The sequence below is a fragment of the Candoia aspera genome, chromosome 4 (assembly GCF_035149785.1).
Source record: "Candoia aspera isolate rCanAsp1 chromosome 4, rCanAsp1.hap2, whole genome shotgun sequence".
Lineage (NCBI taxonomy): Eukaryota > Metazoa > Chordata > Lepidosauria > Squamata > Boidae > Candoia > Candoia aspera.
In genome coordinates this window covers 113,032,084-113,051,236 of record NC_086156.1, presented here as the reverse complement: position 1 = coordinate 113,051,236, position 19,153 = coordinate 113,032,084, and the positions used below count along the sequence as shown (strand labels likewise).

General features: G+C 43.3%; 2 gene segments (V, D, J or C); both read right to left on the bottom strand.

Annotated features, from left to right (window-relative positions):
• Nucleotides 1-1,170: 1,170 nt before the first annotated feature.
• On the bottom strand, nucleotides 1,171-1,645 carry LOC134495886 (immunoglobulin heavy variable 3-7-like; the record flags this gene model as incomplete). The annotated part of the segment is given in 2 exon segments: nucleotides 1,171-1,517; nucleotides 1,600-1,645. Coding segments are annotated over 2 exon segments (393 nt in total), but the record flags the coding sequence as incomplete, so codon positions are not given.
• Nucleotides 1,646-11,355: 9,710 nt separating this feature from the next.
• Nucleotides 11,356-11,858, bottom strand: LOC134497157 (Ig heavy chain V region 5A-like). The segment is given in 2 exon segments: nucleotides 11,356-11,729; nucleotides 11,813-11,858. Coding segments are annotated over 2 exon segments (420 nt in total).
• Nucleotides 11,859-19,153: the final 7,295 nt, after the last annotated feature.

Genomic DNA, 19,153 nt, shown 5'->3' with positions numbered 1-19,153 from the left:
CCTGGCTAACTGGTGTCTCTGTGACTTGCTCCTTGCACAACAAAATACCAACAAGGACCTCTGGGAGAGGAGGCTCATAATTGACATAGTTTGACTCTCTTGGCTCTGCCCAGCTGAGGGGAGAGAGTCTGGATTAAGGGATCTGAATATATGTTAATGTGGAAAGAATGATAAAAGGGCAACATGTAGAACAGAACTGAACTGGGGAGGGCTGGCGTTAGGGATAACCAAAGGGGACTGAACTGCAACATTTGTCAAGGAAGAATTGTAGGTAATCACCTTTCTACCTCAAATTAGATTTAAACTTTTTAAAAACTGCTCAGGTTATTCTCCCGCCCTGAATTTTCCTTGGTCTCCCCTAGCAAACTGCTAACCAGATTCCACAGTGATAATGCTAAGATCAGGCCTGTATTCCAACTTGCTATGATGGAGATTCATCTGCTGCTTCTCACTCCAATGACACAAACACAGCCTTCTGTGACTGAAGGAACTTGGAGAGTTGTTCTGAGGAAGAGAAAGTTTTTGCCGGGCTTCAGACTCACTTCCTCTCACTGTGTCTCCAGCACAGTAATAGACTGCCGAGTCCTCCGGCTTCAGGCTGTTCATTTGCAGATAGACTTGGCTTTTGGAGTTGTCCCTGGAGATGGTGAAGCGTCCCTTGACTTTGTCTGAGTAGTAAGAGTTAGATGAGCCTGTAATTGTGCTGGCCACTCATTCCAGTCCTTTTCCAGGGGCCTGTCTCACCCGGTTCATCCAGGAGCTGCTGAAGGTGAACCCAGAGCCTTGGCAGGAGAGACGGAGGGACTCTCCAGGCCTCCTCACGTCCCCTCCAGACTCCACCAACTGGGCCTCTGACAGGACACCTAAAATAAAAGTTGTTCTAATGAGCTCTCCTTTATGCAAGAATTAAAATGGAAAGAATCTGAATAGGAGGGAAACAATTACCTCTGACGACTGCTAGTAAGGAAACCAAATTCAGGAGGATTAAAAAAAAGAAAAGACACTATTTCATCCTATCCAAATGGAAAACAGCTCCCAGATTGCCCAGGCCAAGATCAGCTCTTTGTTCCTCTTGGCACTCAGGCAGCTTTCTCAGCTCCCTCTCAAGTCCCCTGGGAAAATGCAGCCTTCTGGGGCTGAGCTGACTTGAGAGCGGCTCTGAGGAAGAGAGAGTTTTTGCCAGGCTTCAGACTCACTTCCTCTCACTGTGTCCCTCGCACAGTAATAGACTGCCGTGTCCTCCAGTTTAAGGCTGTTCATTTGCAGATAGAGTTGGCTTTTGGAGTTGTCCCTGGAGATGGTGAAGCGTCCCTTCACAGACTCTGCATAGTACTGCTTACTGGAATCGGGCCATATGCGTGCCACCCATTCCAGCCCTTTTCCAGGGGCCTGTCTCACCCAGCTCATCCAATAGCCCCCGAAGTTGAAACCAGAGGCTTGGCAGGAGAGACGGAGGGACTCTCCAGGCCTTCTCACGTCCCCTCCAGATTCCACCAGCTGGGCCTCTGACAGGACACCTAAAATAAAAGATATTTTAATGAGCTCTCCGTTATGCAAGAATTAAAATGGAAAGAACCTGACTAGGGACGAAACAATTACCTCTGAGGACTGCTAGGAAGGAAACCAAATTCAGCCACAGGATCATTTTTGCTCCCGTTAAAGATTAAAGGGGACTTGACAGGAAAGGATTCAGGAAAGGGCACAAACTTTTTGTTATGGGTGTAGCCTAAAAAGAGACACCCTGGGGCTCCTTTAAAGGGGAAATTGTGGCCTGATTTACATATTGCTCAGCATAAAAGAGCCCCTTTGGGCTTTGAGGTATAGATTTAGTTCGACACACCTTTCACACATGGGACGTAGATGAAAGGGCAGCTTTACACTGGAATAATTAAAGCTTCTGACATATGCTCCTCACTTAATGTAAGTGTTTTAAGGTGACAGAAAGAAATCAGGCCTTGAAATTTCCTCAAAAAGCCATGCTACAGTCCAGAAATAAAGAGGATGGCACATCGGAGTTCAGGATGGTTGCTCCACAGTTGTTGCCTTGGCCACGTTCTTTGGAAGAAACCAAAATTAAGTCAATGCAGACCAAGCCATAAGGCGCAATTAATAGGCCACAGATCAATTTTACATACACATCCAAGTCTCAAAGTTGGAATATAAATCATTGGAAGCCTGTGTAATGTTTCTTATTGGTTTGGTTTTTAACTCAGTAGCCGTACTGATTACAATTATTGGGGTTTTGTGGGGTTGCCATTTTTATGGTCTTCTTATCTGTTATTACCTGCCCAGAGTTAATTCATACTAAGACTCAAAAAAAACCCTCTCCTACACTTATTCCATGGACTGAGAAACGGAAATAAATGACTTTTCATTTTCCATACAATTCAGTTTGTTCTATATTTACCAAAGCAAATCTGTTCTCAACTCAGATGTGGCTTCATGGTGAGGAATGTAATCTCTTGGGATGTTAAATTTCTCTGAATTGCCTTCAGTGATCTCTCAGGAAAATGAGGGTAAAAGTAATGATGCCTCTGAAGTGAGACAAGGCCTGTAGACCCTTCCTTGGTTCCCCTCCCCCTCCCCCACCCCACACATATGCAAAGCCATTCCGTGTGGCAACACCGCCCCCTGGTGGAAAACCTGAGGAGGGCAGGCATCTACTTAACTTTCCAAGCAGATTCTTGCATTAAGAAATGGTAATTAGGGCTCCGAAGAAATGAAAGAGCTCCAGGAAAGTGAAGCTGGTTCTAGGGAGTATTCAAAAACCACACCTTTGTTATATGACAGGAAATTCCTGTGATGGGTTATTCTATGAGATACTGTATTTTCCTGAGGTCGTGTATTCTTATTTTTTCTCCTAAATATCATGAAATCGTGTAAAAACGAGTTGGGAAGCACCATCTCGGTCATATAGTACAAACTATCCCTATGTGGTGGGGAGCCAGACCCCCTCTGCAGACCTCCAACAAAAAGAGGCTGTTCTGGCCAGATTGAAGCAGGTCCCCCTCGTTCTTCCCTTGCCCTCGTTTTACGCCAGGCAGACCGGGTTGGAAGGGCATTTTGTTGGTCAAAATCTGCTCTGTACCAGTTCTGTATTCTGTTGGATAAGACAATAATTCATAAAACCTCTTGTCCTTCTTCTACGATTCATTCAGGGTGGATGACTGTGGTTTTGCTATATATGAGACTTAGAGGAAAACGTAATTTTATCCTCTTTTTATTTTTCTTTTTTTCTTCAAACTGTATCCCACTTTTTTTACATAAACTCCATCTCTCCATTCACCGGACCCCTTTTGGCCATTTTCTATCCTTCAATTAAAGCAGAAGCTGTCACTGAATATACAGTCCTCAGGATAAAACAGGCACTCAGTGCATTGACGGTCCACCTTTCCTTAAAGTATATTTCACACAAGAGAGAGGGGAGAGGTGGGGAGGGCAGGGGAGGGGAGGGGAGGGGAGAAATATCCCTTAATTTACAAATGTATTCATGGAAAATACTCACTCTCTCCATTCACATGAGATATTTCTTTGAAACTGTTTTGAAATTATGGGCCAGTTGTTCTAGCAGTCAGGACGTTGGAAGAAATAAAACGCATATTTTTTTTATATGTCAAATCATGTCACTAGGATTGGCTAGCACCGACAAAGAATTATTTAGTAGCTACTGAAGAGAAAGAGTGGGAAGTCATAGGTGATTTCAAAAGAAAAAGTATGAGGGATTTTTCTGTAAATATGCAGTGTCAATGAAACTAGACCTTTTATTCATTTATATTTCAGCTTTCATCATCACCCATCTCACTTGAAGAGCATCTCTGGACATTTTACAATAAAAGATCATATGATGTAGACTAAGCTATTGAGAATGATATTCGTAGCACATTCGTTGAAGGTCCGCATGTCGCAAACTCAAGAAATCTGTTTATAACAAACCTTTCCCCAAATGGCTGAGAAAGATAATCAATCACTTTGCCTTCTCCCAGTTGGAATGCAAGAAATGCATGAAAACTAAGGGACAATCTTCTATCATCCCTAAATTTATACATAATTTTCGAAAAAAAAGATACACTATCCATACAGATAATGTGCATTTTTTTTATAGAATTTTGAGATTTTGGGCAAGTCCTTATAGCAGTCAAGAGAGGAGTGTTGAATAATTCGTACCTAGGATAGAGAGCAGGGATACATTGTATTAAATATAAATCTAGCATTGCCATGTGGATGTTGTGGGGTTGAGTTTCATAAATCACAGATCAAAAAGTACAAGGTGAGACCATAAGAGTTATTTCAATATATATTAACATAGAGGGAATGGGAAATGAGCATCATGTAGAAAATAATTTCACTGAGGAGAGATGGCAGTATTCAGAGAAAAAAATGGGAATGAACTGAAATGTTCATCAAGGAAGAAATATAGGTACTGAATCCCTATTTGTTCCTCTCATGAAATTTAAACTTTCTTTCTCTTATTTTTAAACTTCCTAGTATATTCTCCTGCCCCAATATTTCCTTTTTTCCTTGTCATGGTTCCATTTAATTTATGCCCAATTTGATTGCCTCAGGCTCAAAAGATCAGCCCAAAGCAGCAGACCGCAAGACAACTGGAGTTTTCGTATCTCCCTATAAGGGTTGGGCAGACGTTTTCTTTTAAACAAAGAAAATATATATATCTACAGTAGAAATGTGAAACTGCTCCAGACAGTTGCTCCTCATGGGAAGGCCACAACACAGCAGTCTCCACCAGGTTTAGTCCTCTGGGAGACGAGGGAGTAGCCATCTTTTTGCTCAAGCCACAGATGGCACCTTTGAAGGCACACTCAGTGCCCCCTAGTGTAACATTGGTGATCGTCACAGGTGGTCTAAGGGTCCAGATGCATCTGAAATAAGAGTTTGGAATTAATTATCAGAACCCTCCCCATCGAAAATGTTATTTATTTATTTATATAGTTATTTATTTATCTATCAAATTATCAGTTTAACTTTATGAAGTGACTCTGGGCAGCATAGAACACAGCGTAAGAATACTTAATAAATGCTAAGGAATTATTTTAATTATTAAAAACATTTAAAAATATAGAAAACTAAAAAAAAAGGAATATTAGTCAAGGTGAGACCATAGGAGTTATTTCAATATTTTTCTCCATTTAATTTTCCTGTTGAGCAAAGAGGCTGAGCGATTCCAACCTTTCTCCCACCCGGAGGTTACTGGGAAGGACGGCAGGTGGGGAGGCAATTTTCCTGAACCACCTAGAACATGACTTGAAACCCCCGATCTACGTTCCTTTGCTATTCTAAGTATTATAACACGACCGCAATTAGGCTACCCTTCGCCTGACGTTTTTAGGCCTTATTTTCTGACTTCTGCACCCTTCCTTGGTGTCAGACCACACCACACTCTGGCAGGCCTTGCAGCATCCTGAATTTATTACTACATTTCGACTGCTAGCAGAGGACAATGGTTGTAAACGTATTTAAACTTTCAATTGCCTGTATGTGTGTGCATCCTTTCATGTCTGTGTGTCTCTGTGTGTGTACATATATGTAGTACATCTATGGATAGAGGGAGAGAGGATATATAGACACAGAAACAAATGCACATAAAGAGGGAGAGGGGAAGATCTGCGTCTCAAGAAAGAGGAAATGAGGGTTGAACTTCAAAACCCATAAAACAATGAAGAGTTCTAATTACTGAATCAATTCTGTATTTCCTGATACTTTTTGAGAGCAGAACTTGAGAACAATTTCCCTTTGCTGTCTTTAAGGAGGATTTAAAAAAAGAAAAGACACTATTCAATGTATATTCTGTACTGAGATTTGCCATTTTCTTCCTATCCAAATGGAAAACAGATCCCAGAATGCCCAGGCCAAGATCAGCTCTTCCTTCCTCTTGGCACTCAGGCAGCTTTCTCAGCTCCCTCTCAAGTCTCGGGGGAAAATCCAGCCTTCTGGGGCTGAGCTGACTTGCAGAGCTGCTCTGAGGAAGGGAAGATTTTTGCCCGGCTTCAGACTCACTTCCTCTCACTGTGTCTCTTGCACAGTAATAGACTGCCGAGTCCTCCGGCTTCAGCCTGTTCATTTGCAGGTAGACTTGGCTTTTGGAGTTGTACCTGGAGACGGTGAACCGTCCCTTCACTTTGTCCGAGTAGTAAGTACTGGAACCAGAACCAGAGCTTATCCGTGCCACCAACTCCAGCCCCTTTCCATGGGCCTGTCTCACCCAGCTCATCCAATAACCCCCGAAGTTGAACCCAGAGCCTTGGCAGGTGAGGTGGAGGGACTCTCCAGGCCTTCTCACGTCCCCTCCGGACTCCACCAACTGGGCCTCTGACAGGATACCTAAAATAAAAGTTGTTTTAATGAGCTCTTCTTTATGCAAGAATTAAAATGGAAAGAACCTGAATAGGAGGGAACCAATTACCTCTGAGGATTGCTAGGAAGGAAACCAAATTCAGCCACAGGATCATTTTTGCTCCCGTTAAAGAATAGAGGGGACTTGACAGGAAAGGATTCAGGAAAGGCACAAACTTTGTGTTATGGGTGTAGCCTGAAAAGAGACACCCTGGGGCTCCTTTAAAGGGGAAATTGTGGCCTGATTTACATATTGCTCAGCGTAAAAGAGCCCCTCGGGGCTTTGAGGTATGGATTTATTTCAACACACCTTTCACACATGGGCCATAGATGAAAAGGCAGCTTTACACTGGAATAATTAAAGTTTCTGACAGATGCTCCTCACTTAATGTAAGGGTTTTAAGGTGACAGAAAGAAATCAGGCATTGAAATTTCCTCAAATAGCCATGTTACAGTCCGGAAATAAAGAGGATGGCACATCGGAGTTCAAAATGGTTGCTCCACAGTTGTTGTCTTGACCACGTTCTTTGGAAGAAACCAAAATTGCGTCAAAGCAGACCAAGCCATAAGGCCCAATTTATAAGCCACAGATCAATTTTACAAACACATCAAAGTCTCAAAGTTGGAATATAAATCATTGGAAACCTGTATAATGTTTCTTAATGGTTTGTTTTTTAACTCAGCAGCCATACTGATTACAAACATTGTGAGGTTTTTGGGTTGCCATTTTTATGCCCTTCTTATCTGTTTTTAACTGCCCAGGGTTAATTCGTACTAAGACTCAAAAAACGCCCTGTCCTACACTGATTCCATGGACTGAGAAACAGAAATAAATGACTTTTCATATTCCAAACAATTCAGTCTGTTCTATATTTAGCAAAGCACACCTGTTCTCAACTCAGATGTGGCTTCATGGTGAGAAATGTAATCTCTTGGGATGTTAAATTTCTCTGAATTGCCTTCAGTGGTCTCTCAGGAAAATGAGAGTAAATGTAATGATGCCTCCAAAGTGAGAGAAGGCCTGTAGACCCTTCCTTTATTCCCCTCCCCCACCCCCACCCCACACAGATGCAAAGTGATTGCATGTGGCAACACTGCCCCCTGGTGGAAAACCTGAGGAGGGGAGGCATCTACTTAACTTTCCAAAGAGATTCTTGCATTAAGAAATCGTAATTAGGGCTCAAAAGAAATGAAAGAGCTCCAGGAAAGTTAAGCTGGTCTAGGGAGTAATAAAAAAATGCACTTTTGTTATATGATAGGATATTCCTTTCAATGGGTTTTTCTATGAGATACTGTATATTCCTGAGGTCATGTATTCTTATTTTTTCTCCTAAATATCATGAAATCATGTAAGAACGAGTTGGAAAGGACCATCTTGTTCATCTACTACAAACCATCCCTCACTGGTGGGGAGCCAGACCCTCTCTGCAGACCTCAAACAAAAAGAGGCTGTTCCAGCCAGATTGAAGCAGGTCCCCCTCGTTCTTCCCTCGCCCTCGTTTTACGCCAGGCAGACCGGGTCGGAAGGGCTTATCATTTTTCAAAACCTGCTCTATACCAGTTCTCTATCCTCTCTGAGAGGAGAGTAATTCTTAGCACCACTTGTTCTTCTTCTACCTTTCATTTGCAAAGGATTTTGCCAAATATGAGACCTAGAGGAAAACATAAATTTATCCTCTTTTTATTTTTCTTTTTTTCTTCAAACTGTATCCCACTTTTTTAACATAAACACCATCTCTACATTCACCGGACCCCTTTGGGCCATTTCCTATCCTTCAATTAAAGCAGAAGCTGTCACTGAAGATACAGTCCTCAGGATAAAAGAGGCACTCAGTGCATGGACCTTCCACCTTTCCTTGAAGGTATATTTCACACAGGAGAGGGTAGAGGAGAGGAGAGCAGAGGAGAGTAGAGGAGGGGAGGGGAGAAGAGAGTAGTGGGGAGGAGAGTTGAGGAGAGGAGAGGAGTGGACTGGAGAGGGGAGGAGAGGAGAGTTGAGGAGAGGAGAGCTGTTGCCTTAATTTACAAGTGTCTTTGGATAAAACAATCACTCTTTCTGTTAACTTTAGAGATTTCTCTGAAACTATTTTGAGGTCATGAGGAAGTCCTTATGAGAGTTGGGAAGTTCGCTACCCTGTTGTTTCCTTGACCTCTTGTTTTTGTTTGTTAGTTTTTTGGAAAAATTCCGAATATGTTAAATGGTGATCAAGCCTTGAGGAACAATTTGTGAGCCACAGTAGTTGTATCCACCCCACTCACAAATTCAGACTCAGATCACATTAGGATGACATACACTGTCTTGGCTGAATGAGAGAGATAAATAACTCCCTTTGTATTCAGCCAGAAAATCAGTTTCTTCTGTATGTAAGAAATCACCTGTTTTAAACTCAGACATGGCTTCACGTCTGACGATTTAGTCTCTTGAGAAGTTAAATTATCCTGAGATTCTCTGAGGGAACCCTCGAAGCCTAGTATCAGAAGATACAATCAACCTCAGAAATGACATTATATTTGTGCCCACTAGTCTTATTTCCCTGCCCAAACCATCCCTCATGGCCACCGAGACTAAGGGTGCAAGTGCTGCTCCCTTGTGGAAGTGATGAGGAAGAGGGCGTCATCAAACTCCCCAGGAAGATTCTTCTGTTGCAGGAGGGGAAGTGAAACTCAGAAAAAATGAAGGATCTCTAGGGGATTTAGAAGGTCTAGTAAGAAATCCAAAGCTGTTCTTCTCCTTCCTGATAGGAAATCCCTTTTGAAAAGTTACTCTATGACCGGTTGTATATTCTTTGGATGGGAGAATTCTTAGTTTTTCTCCTAAACTCAGAACAAGCCACTGGTGCCGTGGCCTCTTCATGACTTGACAACTGCAACAGGGTGTAGATGGGGCTGCCCTTGAACCTTACCCAGAAGCTTCAGATGGTCCAGAATTCAGCAGCAGGCAGTGATAGGCTTGCATCTGTAGGCCTATGTACTATCTCTGCTTTGCCAGGTGCACTGGCTGCCCGTTGGATTCTGACAGCGATTCAAGGTGCTGTTCACTATCTATAGAGCCCTATGTGCCATAAAGTCTGGTTACTTGAAGAACTGTCTGTCTCCCAGAGTGTCTGCCTGGGTGATCTGATCTGGCAGGGCTACCGTGCTCAGGGTTCCTTCGATGAAAGAATGCCATTGATTGGGATCCCAGCAGTGCACTTTGGGATCACCACAGCTGCCCTCTGGAACTCGGTTTCCCCTGAGATTCAAATGGCCCCCGTCCTACTGGTGTTTGAAAGGTCCCTGAAGAACTGGCTTTTCACCCAGGTCCTTGGCAAGTGTGATTGAAGCCCTTGTTCTTCTTTTTCTTTGTTCCTATCTAGGAAGAAGGCTCAGAACTGTCATCTCCTCTGAGTACACCCTTTCTACTTGCTCCATATTCAGAGGGATTATTCACACCCACAGTGCCCCCTAGTGTAAAACCATTGAAGATGAGGCAGAGGGCTTAATTCCCCAAGGAGATGTCTGTATTCTAAGAGGGGAAGGGAGGTGGGAAGAAGTTACTGAGTTCTAGAAGAGCAAAAGAGGTCCAGTAAGGGAGATGGGGATAGAATCTGGGCTCTCAATAATTAGGGCTGTGAAGGTCATTCTTGTGTTGGAGGTGGGGAGGCACTTTTCCTAGAATTCCTAGAACACGACTTTCCTCGGAATTGACTTGAGAACCCCTGATTTACTTTCCTTTGCTATTATAAGTATTAGAACATGACCTCATTTAGGCTACCCTGGGCCTGATATTTTTATGCCTTATTTTTGAAGCCAATTAGTGGACAGCCAGGACCACTGAATTGGAGCAGAGCTTACAAAGCAGAGGAGCTGTGCAAAGAAAAAGAATATTATCAGAGATAGCTTTAATGAGCATGTCAGAGGAACACAGGTTATTGATCTTAAACACTCAGCCCTCCCAGCATAAATAATTACATGCTTAGATAGAGTAGGTTCAAAGTAAAGTAAAGGAATATCTTACTCATTTTATTGAAGGTGCAGTTACATTTCCATTCAGAAAGGATGACATCTTTGTTCTTCTTTTGTCTTCCCTAAATTAATTCACATTTAGCCCTATAGCTGTAAGACCTGCCTGTAGAAAGGGGAATTCCAAGCCTACCACATGGCCCCCAGAAAGATGGAGCAGCACACAGCCGTGCACATAGCGCCCAGTCTTGAAGAAGGATGAAGAGAGAAAAGTGGAATTGGGAGTGGAACTATCAGCTTCCTCTGAAACATGAAGAGTTGCATCATGGGATGGACTCAATTTACATGCTAATGCACATGCTAATGAGGCATGCTGGATTGGCTAGTACCTCCAACAATTTTCTGGCATTGGCCCCCTTCCTCGGTGTCACACCACACCAAACTATTTGAGGTCTTACAGCATCCTAATTTTATTACCTGGCTACATTGCTACTGCTAACAGGGGAATATGATTTTAAACATATTTAAACTTTCAAATACCTATATATATCTCTGTTTGTGTGAGTGTGTGGGTCTGTGTATACAATTGTGTGTGTCTGTGTGTCTGTGTGTGTCTGTGTTTAGAGAGAGAGAGAGAGAGAGAGAGATTGGGAGGGAGACAGAGAAATATATACACAGAAAATCAAACAACTGTAAAGAAAGAGCCATAGGGTGGATCTGGGTCTCAAGAGAGATTAAATTAAGGTTGAACTGAAAAACCAATAAAAGAATTAAGAATTCTAATTATTGAATCCAATTTTGTATTTCTAGAGATTTCTGGAGAGCAGAACTAGTGAGCACTTTGCCTTTCACACCTTTCAGTAGTTTTTCTCTTCTTTTGCTTTGTTTAAACTATTCTTTTTTTTTTTTTTTTCTGTTCAGATTTTCCACTTTCCTCCCATCCAAATGGAAAACAGCTGCCACAATGGCCAGGCCAAGATCATATCATCGTTCCACTTGGCTCTCAGGCAGCTTTCTCAGGTCCCTCTCAAGTCTCCTGGGAAAATGCAGTTTTCTGGGGCTGAGCTAACTTGCATAGTAGCTCTGACCAAGGGAAGGTTCTTGCCAGGCTTCAGACTCACTTCCTCTCACTGTGTCTCCTGCACAGTAATAGACTGCTGTGTCCTCCGGCTTCAGACTGTTCATTTGCAGATAGACTTGGCTTTTGGAGTTGTCCCTGGAGATGGTGAAGCGTCCCTTGACTTTGGCAGAGTAGTGAGTACCAGAATTTGGCCATATGAGTGCCACCCATTCGAGTCCTTTTCCTGGAGCCTGTCTCACCCAACTCATCCAATGGCTGCTGAAGTCGAAGCCAGAGGCTTGGCAGGAGAGGCGGAGGGACTCTCCAGGCCTTCTCACGTCCCCTCCAGACTCCACCAACTGGACCTCAGACTGGACACCTACAAAGAAATGTGTTTTGGTGAAACCTCCTATATACAAAAACAGCAAATTGAAGTAAATTCTATAGAGAAGTCAGAATTACCTCTGAGGACTACTACTAAGGACACCAGGTTTAGCCACAGGATCATTTTTGCCCCCACTAATGAACAAAGGGGAAATACAGGAAAGGATTCAGGAAAGTGCACAAACTTTGTGTTGGTGGGGGTAGCATGAAGGGGAAACCACGGGGCTCCTTTAAAGGGGAAATGGTGTCCTGATTTACATATCGCTCGGGATAAAAGAGCCCCTCAGGGCATTGGGGTGTGATTTCTTTGCACACAGCTTTCACATATGAATTTGAATGGATGGAAACATCTCAGAACAATCAAGCAAGACTTTTTTATTGTTATTATCAGTACATACAAAAAAGGAGAGAATTAGATGAGAATAAGTAAAGCAAGATCTGATTAAATCTCATTAGTTGGGGAAAGTGTTTCAAGACGAGAAAAATAAACCATGTGCTGAAAATCATTTAAACAGCCCTGTTAGAGACTGAACAGGAAAAGAAGGCCACATCTGAGTCCAGGATCTTTGCTCCACAGTTCTTCCCTTGACCATGTTCTTTGAAGAAACTCAAAACAACGGAATGTAGACCAAGCCATAAGGCACAATTTGCAAGGCAGAGTGGAATTGCACTTATAAGTCGAAGTTGCAAAATCAGAATCAAAGAAATCCAGTCAAATTAGCAATAGCTGGACCCTGTGGAGTCTTTTTTGTTCTATTAGCTTGGTTTTCACTCAGCAGTTGGATGGATTTTAGATACTGGGGTTGGTGATGGTGGTGACTAGTTTTTATGGTGATTTCATTGGCTGCTAGCTGCCAAGGTTGATTCTGCAAGATGGGCAGCCATAAAAATCGAAATAATAATAATGGCAAGTCCCACATTAATATTAACCTGACCAAATACCCTCTCTTTGTGAGTGAGACACAGAAATACATCTCTGTTTTCCAAAGAATTCTGTTTGCTCATTATTTAGCAGCACCCATCTGTTGTCAACTCAGACATGGCCAGAGTGAAGACTGTGGCTTCTTGAGATGTGGCTTTTCTTTTTCAGTGATCTCTTAGGAAAGTGAGAGTAAATATAAACTGTCCTCCAAAATGAGACAAAGTCTGCAGACAATTGCTTTATTCCTCTGCCCCACCCCCACCCCACACATAGGGAAAGCGATTCAGTGTGACAACACTGCCCCCTGCTGTAAAATGGGAGGAGGGGAGACATCTACTTAATTTTCCAAGGAGATTCTTGCCTTCAAAAATAGGAATTATGGCTAAGAAGAAATGAAGGATCTCCAGGAGATCTAAGCAGGTTTAGGGAGAAATCCGAAGCTGATCTTCCATTATATTATAGGAAATTGCTTTCGATGGGTTACTTTCTGCGAGATTGTATTTTCTCGAAATGGGGGGGGGGTCTTCTCTTTTCTCTTAAATCTCATAAATTCATAGAATGAATTAGTTAGGAAAAACCTTCTAGGTCATCTCATAGAAACCGTCCTTAAGAGGTGGCCATCCAGGTCCTGTCTGCAGACCTGCCACCAAAAGAGACTGCTCTACCCACACTGAGCCAAGCTTGACCTGTCCCTCCCTCATCCAAGGTTCCCTCTAGGCACACAGGACGGCAGCATTGATCATCTGTCAAAATCTGGTCTGTACTAGTTTTGAGTCTCTGTTGAGAGCAGAATAATTCTTATGGTCCCTGCTGTTGAGAAATTCTATAGAGCTGAGAAGTGTGAAACAGTGAGGCAAGAAGGCATTTCATCCTTAATCTGTATGGAGCAGAGAATTTTGCTCAGTAGAGATGACCACAAATCATGGATTCCTGGATAATGTAGTTAGAATGAACCCTCCATAAAAGTTTGTTTGAAACTGTAGGAGTTCTTTGAAAATTCCTTTTCCATGGCTTTCATTTTAAATATTTCCTTGGATGGGACCCTTTTAATTCAGGCAGATTTTGTGCGCCTCTTTCATATTTCACCAAGAGGTTGCTCCAATACGGGCAAGAGAGAAGTCATGGAGAGGCTGAGCAATTTAGCCTGCTGGAGAAAAATGAGCAAAGGACCACCACTCTTTTCATCGTAATTGTTTAGTATAATTTCTATTTTATCCTCATGGAAGCTGCTGGAGAAGTAGGCAAGTTCAAAGGGACAACCACAGGTATTATTTCAGTGATCGTCAGATACGGTATTGTGTGCAAGAGCTCCCAATACCAGGTACCATTACTAGTCTGTTCTAATTGTAGAGGCAGAGGTTCCCTTCGTCTTCAATTCAAGAAGAGAATATCTTGTCAGGCTTCCGATTTCCTCCAGCAATCCAGAGGTTTGGCCGGAGAGATGGAGGGACTCTCCAGGCCTCCTCACGTCCCCTCCAGACTCCACCAACCGGCCCTCTGACTGGACACCTACAAAGAAAGGTGTTTTGGTGAAATCTCCCGTGTACAAGCAGAACACATGGAAAGAACCAGAATAGGGAGGATACAATTACCTCTGAGGACTGCTAGGAAGGACACCAAGTTCAGTCACAGGATCATTTTTGCTCCCTCTAAGGAATGGGGGGAACTGATAAGAAAGGATTTGGGAAAGAGCAGAAACTTTGTGCTGGTGGGTGTAGCCTGAAAAGGAAGCCATGGGGCTCCTTTAAAGGGGAAATTGTGCCTTGATTTGCCTGTCGCTTGGAATAAACGAGCCTCTCAGGGCTTTGCCGTAAATATGTCTTTGCACACAACATTTCAAATAAACTTCCAGATTAAAAAAAAAAATCAAGACAGTCATGGATTATTATTATTGTTTTTTTTTTAATATTACTATTAAAAAATTCAGAGTAAGTAAAGCAAGGTTTGATAATACCTGTGCAGTTCCGGAAAGTGTTTATATATAAGAGGAGGAAAACATCCACTGAAAATTATTTAAACAGCCACGTGAGAGACCGAACATGAAAAGGATGGCACATCTGAGATCATCATGTTTGCTCCCCAGCGGTTCCCTCAGCCACGTTCTTTGACGAAACCCAAAACAACTAATGCAGACCAAGCCTTAAGGCACCATAATAAGCCACATTTGATTTGCACTTAGATGTCCAAGTCACAAAATCAGAATCAAATCACAGCCAAGGGAGAAATAGCTGGACATTGTGCGGTCTTTTTTTGTTTAGTACATTGGTTTTTAATTTGGCAGTTGTGTGGATTTTATATATTGATTTTTTGGATGGCAATTTTGTATGATGATTTTAAGAGCTGCTCGTTGCCCAGAGTTGTTTCCACAAGATGGGAAGCCATACAAACTGAAATAATAATTCTAATTATCTCATGCTACTTCTGTTAATTTTAATGCTACCATGTCCACTCTCTCTGTAACCAGAGAAATACGAATATCGTACTTATAGTCTCCAAAAATTCATTTTGCTCTACATTTAGCAAAGCACATCTGCTGTGGAAAGGAGTATTGTCGACATGGCTTCATGGTGAGGGTTGGTTATTTATTTATTTATTTCTCAAATTTCTCACCGACCATCTCCTCCGACCGGAGGGACTCTGGGCTGTTTCTAATACAGAACAATAAGTATACAATAGAATTCTAATAAATATACAATAAAATTCTAATAAAATCCCACTAAAAATAAAACTAAAATTACAACAATTTATTAACTACCCCACCTCGTGAAATCCAGATGGCTGTGATCTCCTTCAGTCATTATGTAGGAAGGGCCCTTCAAGGCACTAGCCAACCCCAAGTATGTTCATTCTCCTCCCTGCCCAAGCCTGGTGGCAGAGCCAGGTCTCCAACTTCCTCCGGAAGGCCAGGCGCGATGGGGCTAATCTCACCTCCGGGGGCAAGATGTTCCAAAGGGCGGGCGCTACTGCCCAGAAGGCCCACCTCCTGGACCCTGCCAGATGGAATTCTCTTGTCGATGGGGGCCGTAGCATGCCCTCTCTGCATGATCGGGTGGGACGGGCTGATGAAGTCGGGAAGAGGCGGTCCCTCAGCTAACCTGTTCTTGAGGGTATATACGTATATGTATATGTGTATTCATGAATATTTATAGGTTCTGGATTTTGTAGTGTTTAGAACTCCACCCTTTAATGTGGAAGACTGGGGTTCGAATCCCAGCTGGTACCTACCTTAGCAGGAGGGGTGCTTGGGCAGAGAGACCCTCAAGTTTCCACCGCCTACCTCAGAGTTGAGAGTGAAAGTAACTAAGAGAGGGTGGCTCGGGCGTTGCCCAGATTGACCAGGTCCTCATCAGAGGTTGGGGAAGCAGGACAGTCCGACAATAAGTTCTACTGGGAGAAACCATAGATGGGTGAGACCAGAAAATCTGGAGTGGATGGAATGCCACTACAGCAGAGGAGCTAATGAGAGGGGATATATGAAAGGGCTGAGTGAACGTCCTTCGTGATGGGATTCCTGGAAGCTTGGTATGCAAGACAGACATCCATAGGCACCTAGAGATGAAGGTCATTTGCACACCATTTAAGAGAGGCAAGAAAAAAGCTAGAAAGGAAGAAACAGAGCAGAATACCTCCAGCCAGCAATCAACACCCAAATAAGCAGGGATTACCACCAAGATTAACACCAGACAAGCTTTCAAGCAGGAAAGGATCCCCTAATCAATCAAGGAACTGGCAACTCAGAAGAACAACCAGGCAGCAAACTGTTCCATCAAGGAACTACCCAGGGGGAAACTGCACCCCACCAACACTGACAGGGCAACCTACTGTGTCTCAGCAAAGAGCGAGCCCCACTCCCTTCGAGCACTGAAGGTGTTGCCTAGTCAGGTAAGGAAATGCCTGCAAGGAAACAGCCAAGTTCAGGGAAGACGAAGGACTCCACAGTTCAGCCCTGAGCTACCGATATTCTCTTCCACTGGTACTCATCAACCCTCGCTGGAGATTGTTCTCAAGCACTCCATGCTGCCCTGCTGAGTTGGCTTTTGGAATTGGCCCTGGAGATGGTGAAGTGTCCCTTCCCTTTGTCGAAGGAGCAGGTTCCTCTCTCCCCCACAGCCCATTCCAGCCCCTTTTTATGACACTGTCGGACCCAGTGAATGTCATTTTTTGAATAAAAAAAGGAATGACCTGCACGAAAGAACTTTGAGAAGGTTTGGTAAGCTAGAGACACTCAATGTGGACTTAACTGCGGAACAAGTATGCAGATTAGGAGTTCAGACTAACAAACCTAAATGCATCATCCAGGTCTCAAAGCTGAAATCCCAGAAAACATATTGGAAACCTTTGCAGAGCCCCTTATTAATTGGGGGTTTAGCTCAGCAGTTGCATCAATTTCACACATTGGGCGTGTTTTTGACTGTAACAGGGACCTGGGGTGTAACTCCAAAACATCTGGAACACTGCTTGAAGACCATCGGCCTTGACAAAATCACCACCAGTCAATTGCAAAAGGCAGCTTTCCTTGGAACAGCTTCCATCCTACAACAATATCTTTAATATTATTAAAATAAAGCATCTGCCCATCCCAGGTCCTTCGGAATGAGTTGATAAGAGGCCAAGATTGCCACCCATTCTAAATATCTGGCTGACCATGAGAAGAACCTTAACAATAGTCTGATTATGACCTATTTATCCCCGATGGCAATCTAACCAAATGATATAACTAGAGTCAAAGTAGTGTGGGCTGGGGAATCACACTAATGGGCTCATCGCACCTCCAGATTAAGTAGAAATGAAAGTAGATTGAATAAAAATGAAGGACCTGCATGAAAGAACTTTGAGAAGTTCTTGCCACGCAGAGACGATCAAAGAGTATTGAACTGTGGAACAAGAAAACAGATTAGGAGTTCTGACTAACGAATCTAAATGCATCATCCAGTACATGCCATAACTGCCGAAGGGAAAACCAGAAGCTTGCCTGGAGAGATGCCGGGACTCTCCAGGCCTTCTAACATTCCCTCCAGACTCTAGCAGTGGCATCTCAGATGGGACAGCTGGAGAAAAAGGAGATTTTGTGAGCTCTCCAGCAAAGAGGGAGAAGGAGAAGAGAGTTACATAGTCCTCCTGTGCTGGAAAAAAGTACACTTTAGAAAGGGATCCTAAGATGTGCATTGCCAGCACTTGCTCTCTGAGGTTAAAACCCTCTTCCACTAATTGAACTCACAGATGCATGCACCTAACCTCATGATATGGCTACCAATAATCCTCTAGAGAGAAGCAAGGCTCAAAAGAGTATTTCCCAAATTGAGGCTGAGTTGGCGGATATACAGGATTGCAACAGGAGAAATAAATGAAGGATTAAAGGTATGTCAGAGAAAACTTGACACCCAGTGTGACTCCTTCTCTCACCATTAAAAGAAAGGACAAGCTGCATTGTTTGCAGTGGCTTCAAGGCCGGTCCAAAAGCAGATGTGGACATATAGGGCTGCTAATGTCAGAGGGAGAGAGAGAGATGTCCTAAAAAGAGCAGGCCATGGAAATAGGTTGAGTGACAGGTATTCTGATGAACAGTTCTGCATACAGGGATCTAATTAATCGAGGGGAGTAGCTGTTCTTCCCAACGCTGGCTTATATTGCAGGGGTCAAAGAGGCTAAGTAATAGGAAAGGGGGATACATGTTTCCAGAAGGGAAACTGCATCCCCCAGGAGAGGTAAGAAAAGGAAATGGACAAACTCCATGAGTAAGTCTGTGAACTGTGCCTGGGAAGGGTTTTGGCAGCCATTTGACTGAAAGGCCAAAAAAGCAGTTTCTGGAATGACAGCAGGAAGCAGAACCCTGAAGTTTGAAAGAAATTAATATGGGGTTCTGAAGAATTGTGTGTGCTGAAATGAGAGGGGGGTTCAGGAAAGAGTGGACTGAGGAAACATCAGCCTGGATGGAGTCCGAAATTGAGGTGAGGGACTGATTATATGGACATAAAGAGAAGAGGCTGGTTCTTCCAGAAATAAGGAATTAAGGGTGAACTGCAAAATGAAGGCATGAAGGAAGAAACCTAATTAATGACGCTGTATTTTTGTTTTCAGAGACGTTTGCAGAGCTGTTGGGTGAAATGAGCAGTTTTGATTGGCTTCCGATTCGTTTCCTCTCACTGTGTTAGCTGGGCAGTAATAGACTGCCATGTCCTTTGGTTTGAGGTGGTTCATTTGCAGGTACGGCTGGTTCTTGGCATTGTCCCTGGCGACGGTGAAGCATCCCTTCACTTCATCTAGTAGAACTTTCCACTGGGATCAGTATAAATGAATGCCACCCATTCCAGCCCTTTTCCAGGAGCCTGTCTCACCCAGCCCATGTGGCAGCTGCTGAAGGTGAAGCCAGCGGCCTGGCAGGAGAGACAAAGGGACGCTCCAGGTCTCCTTACGCCCCCTCCAGACTCCACCAACTGGACCTGAGATTGGACACCTAAAAAGAAAGATAGCTTAATAAGGCCTCCTGCAGGTAAACA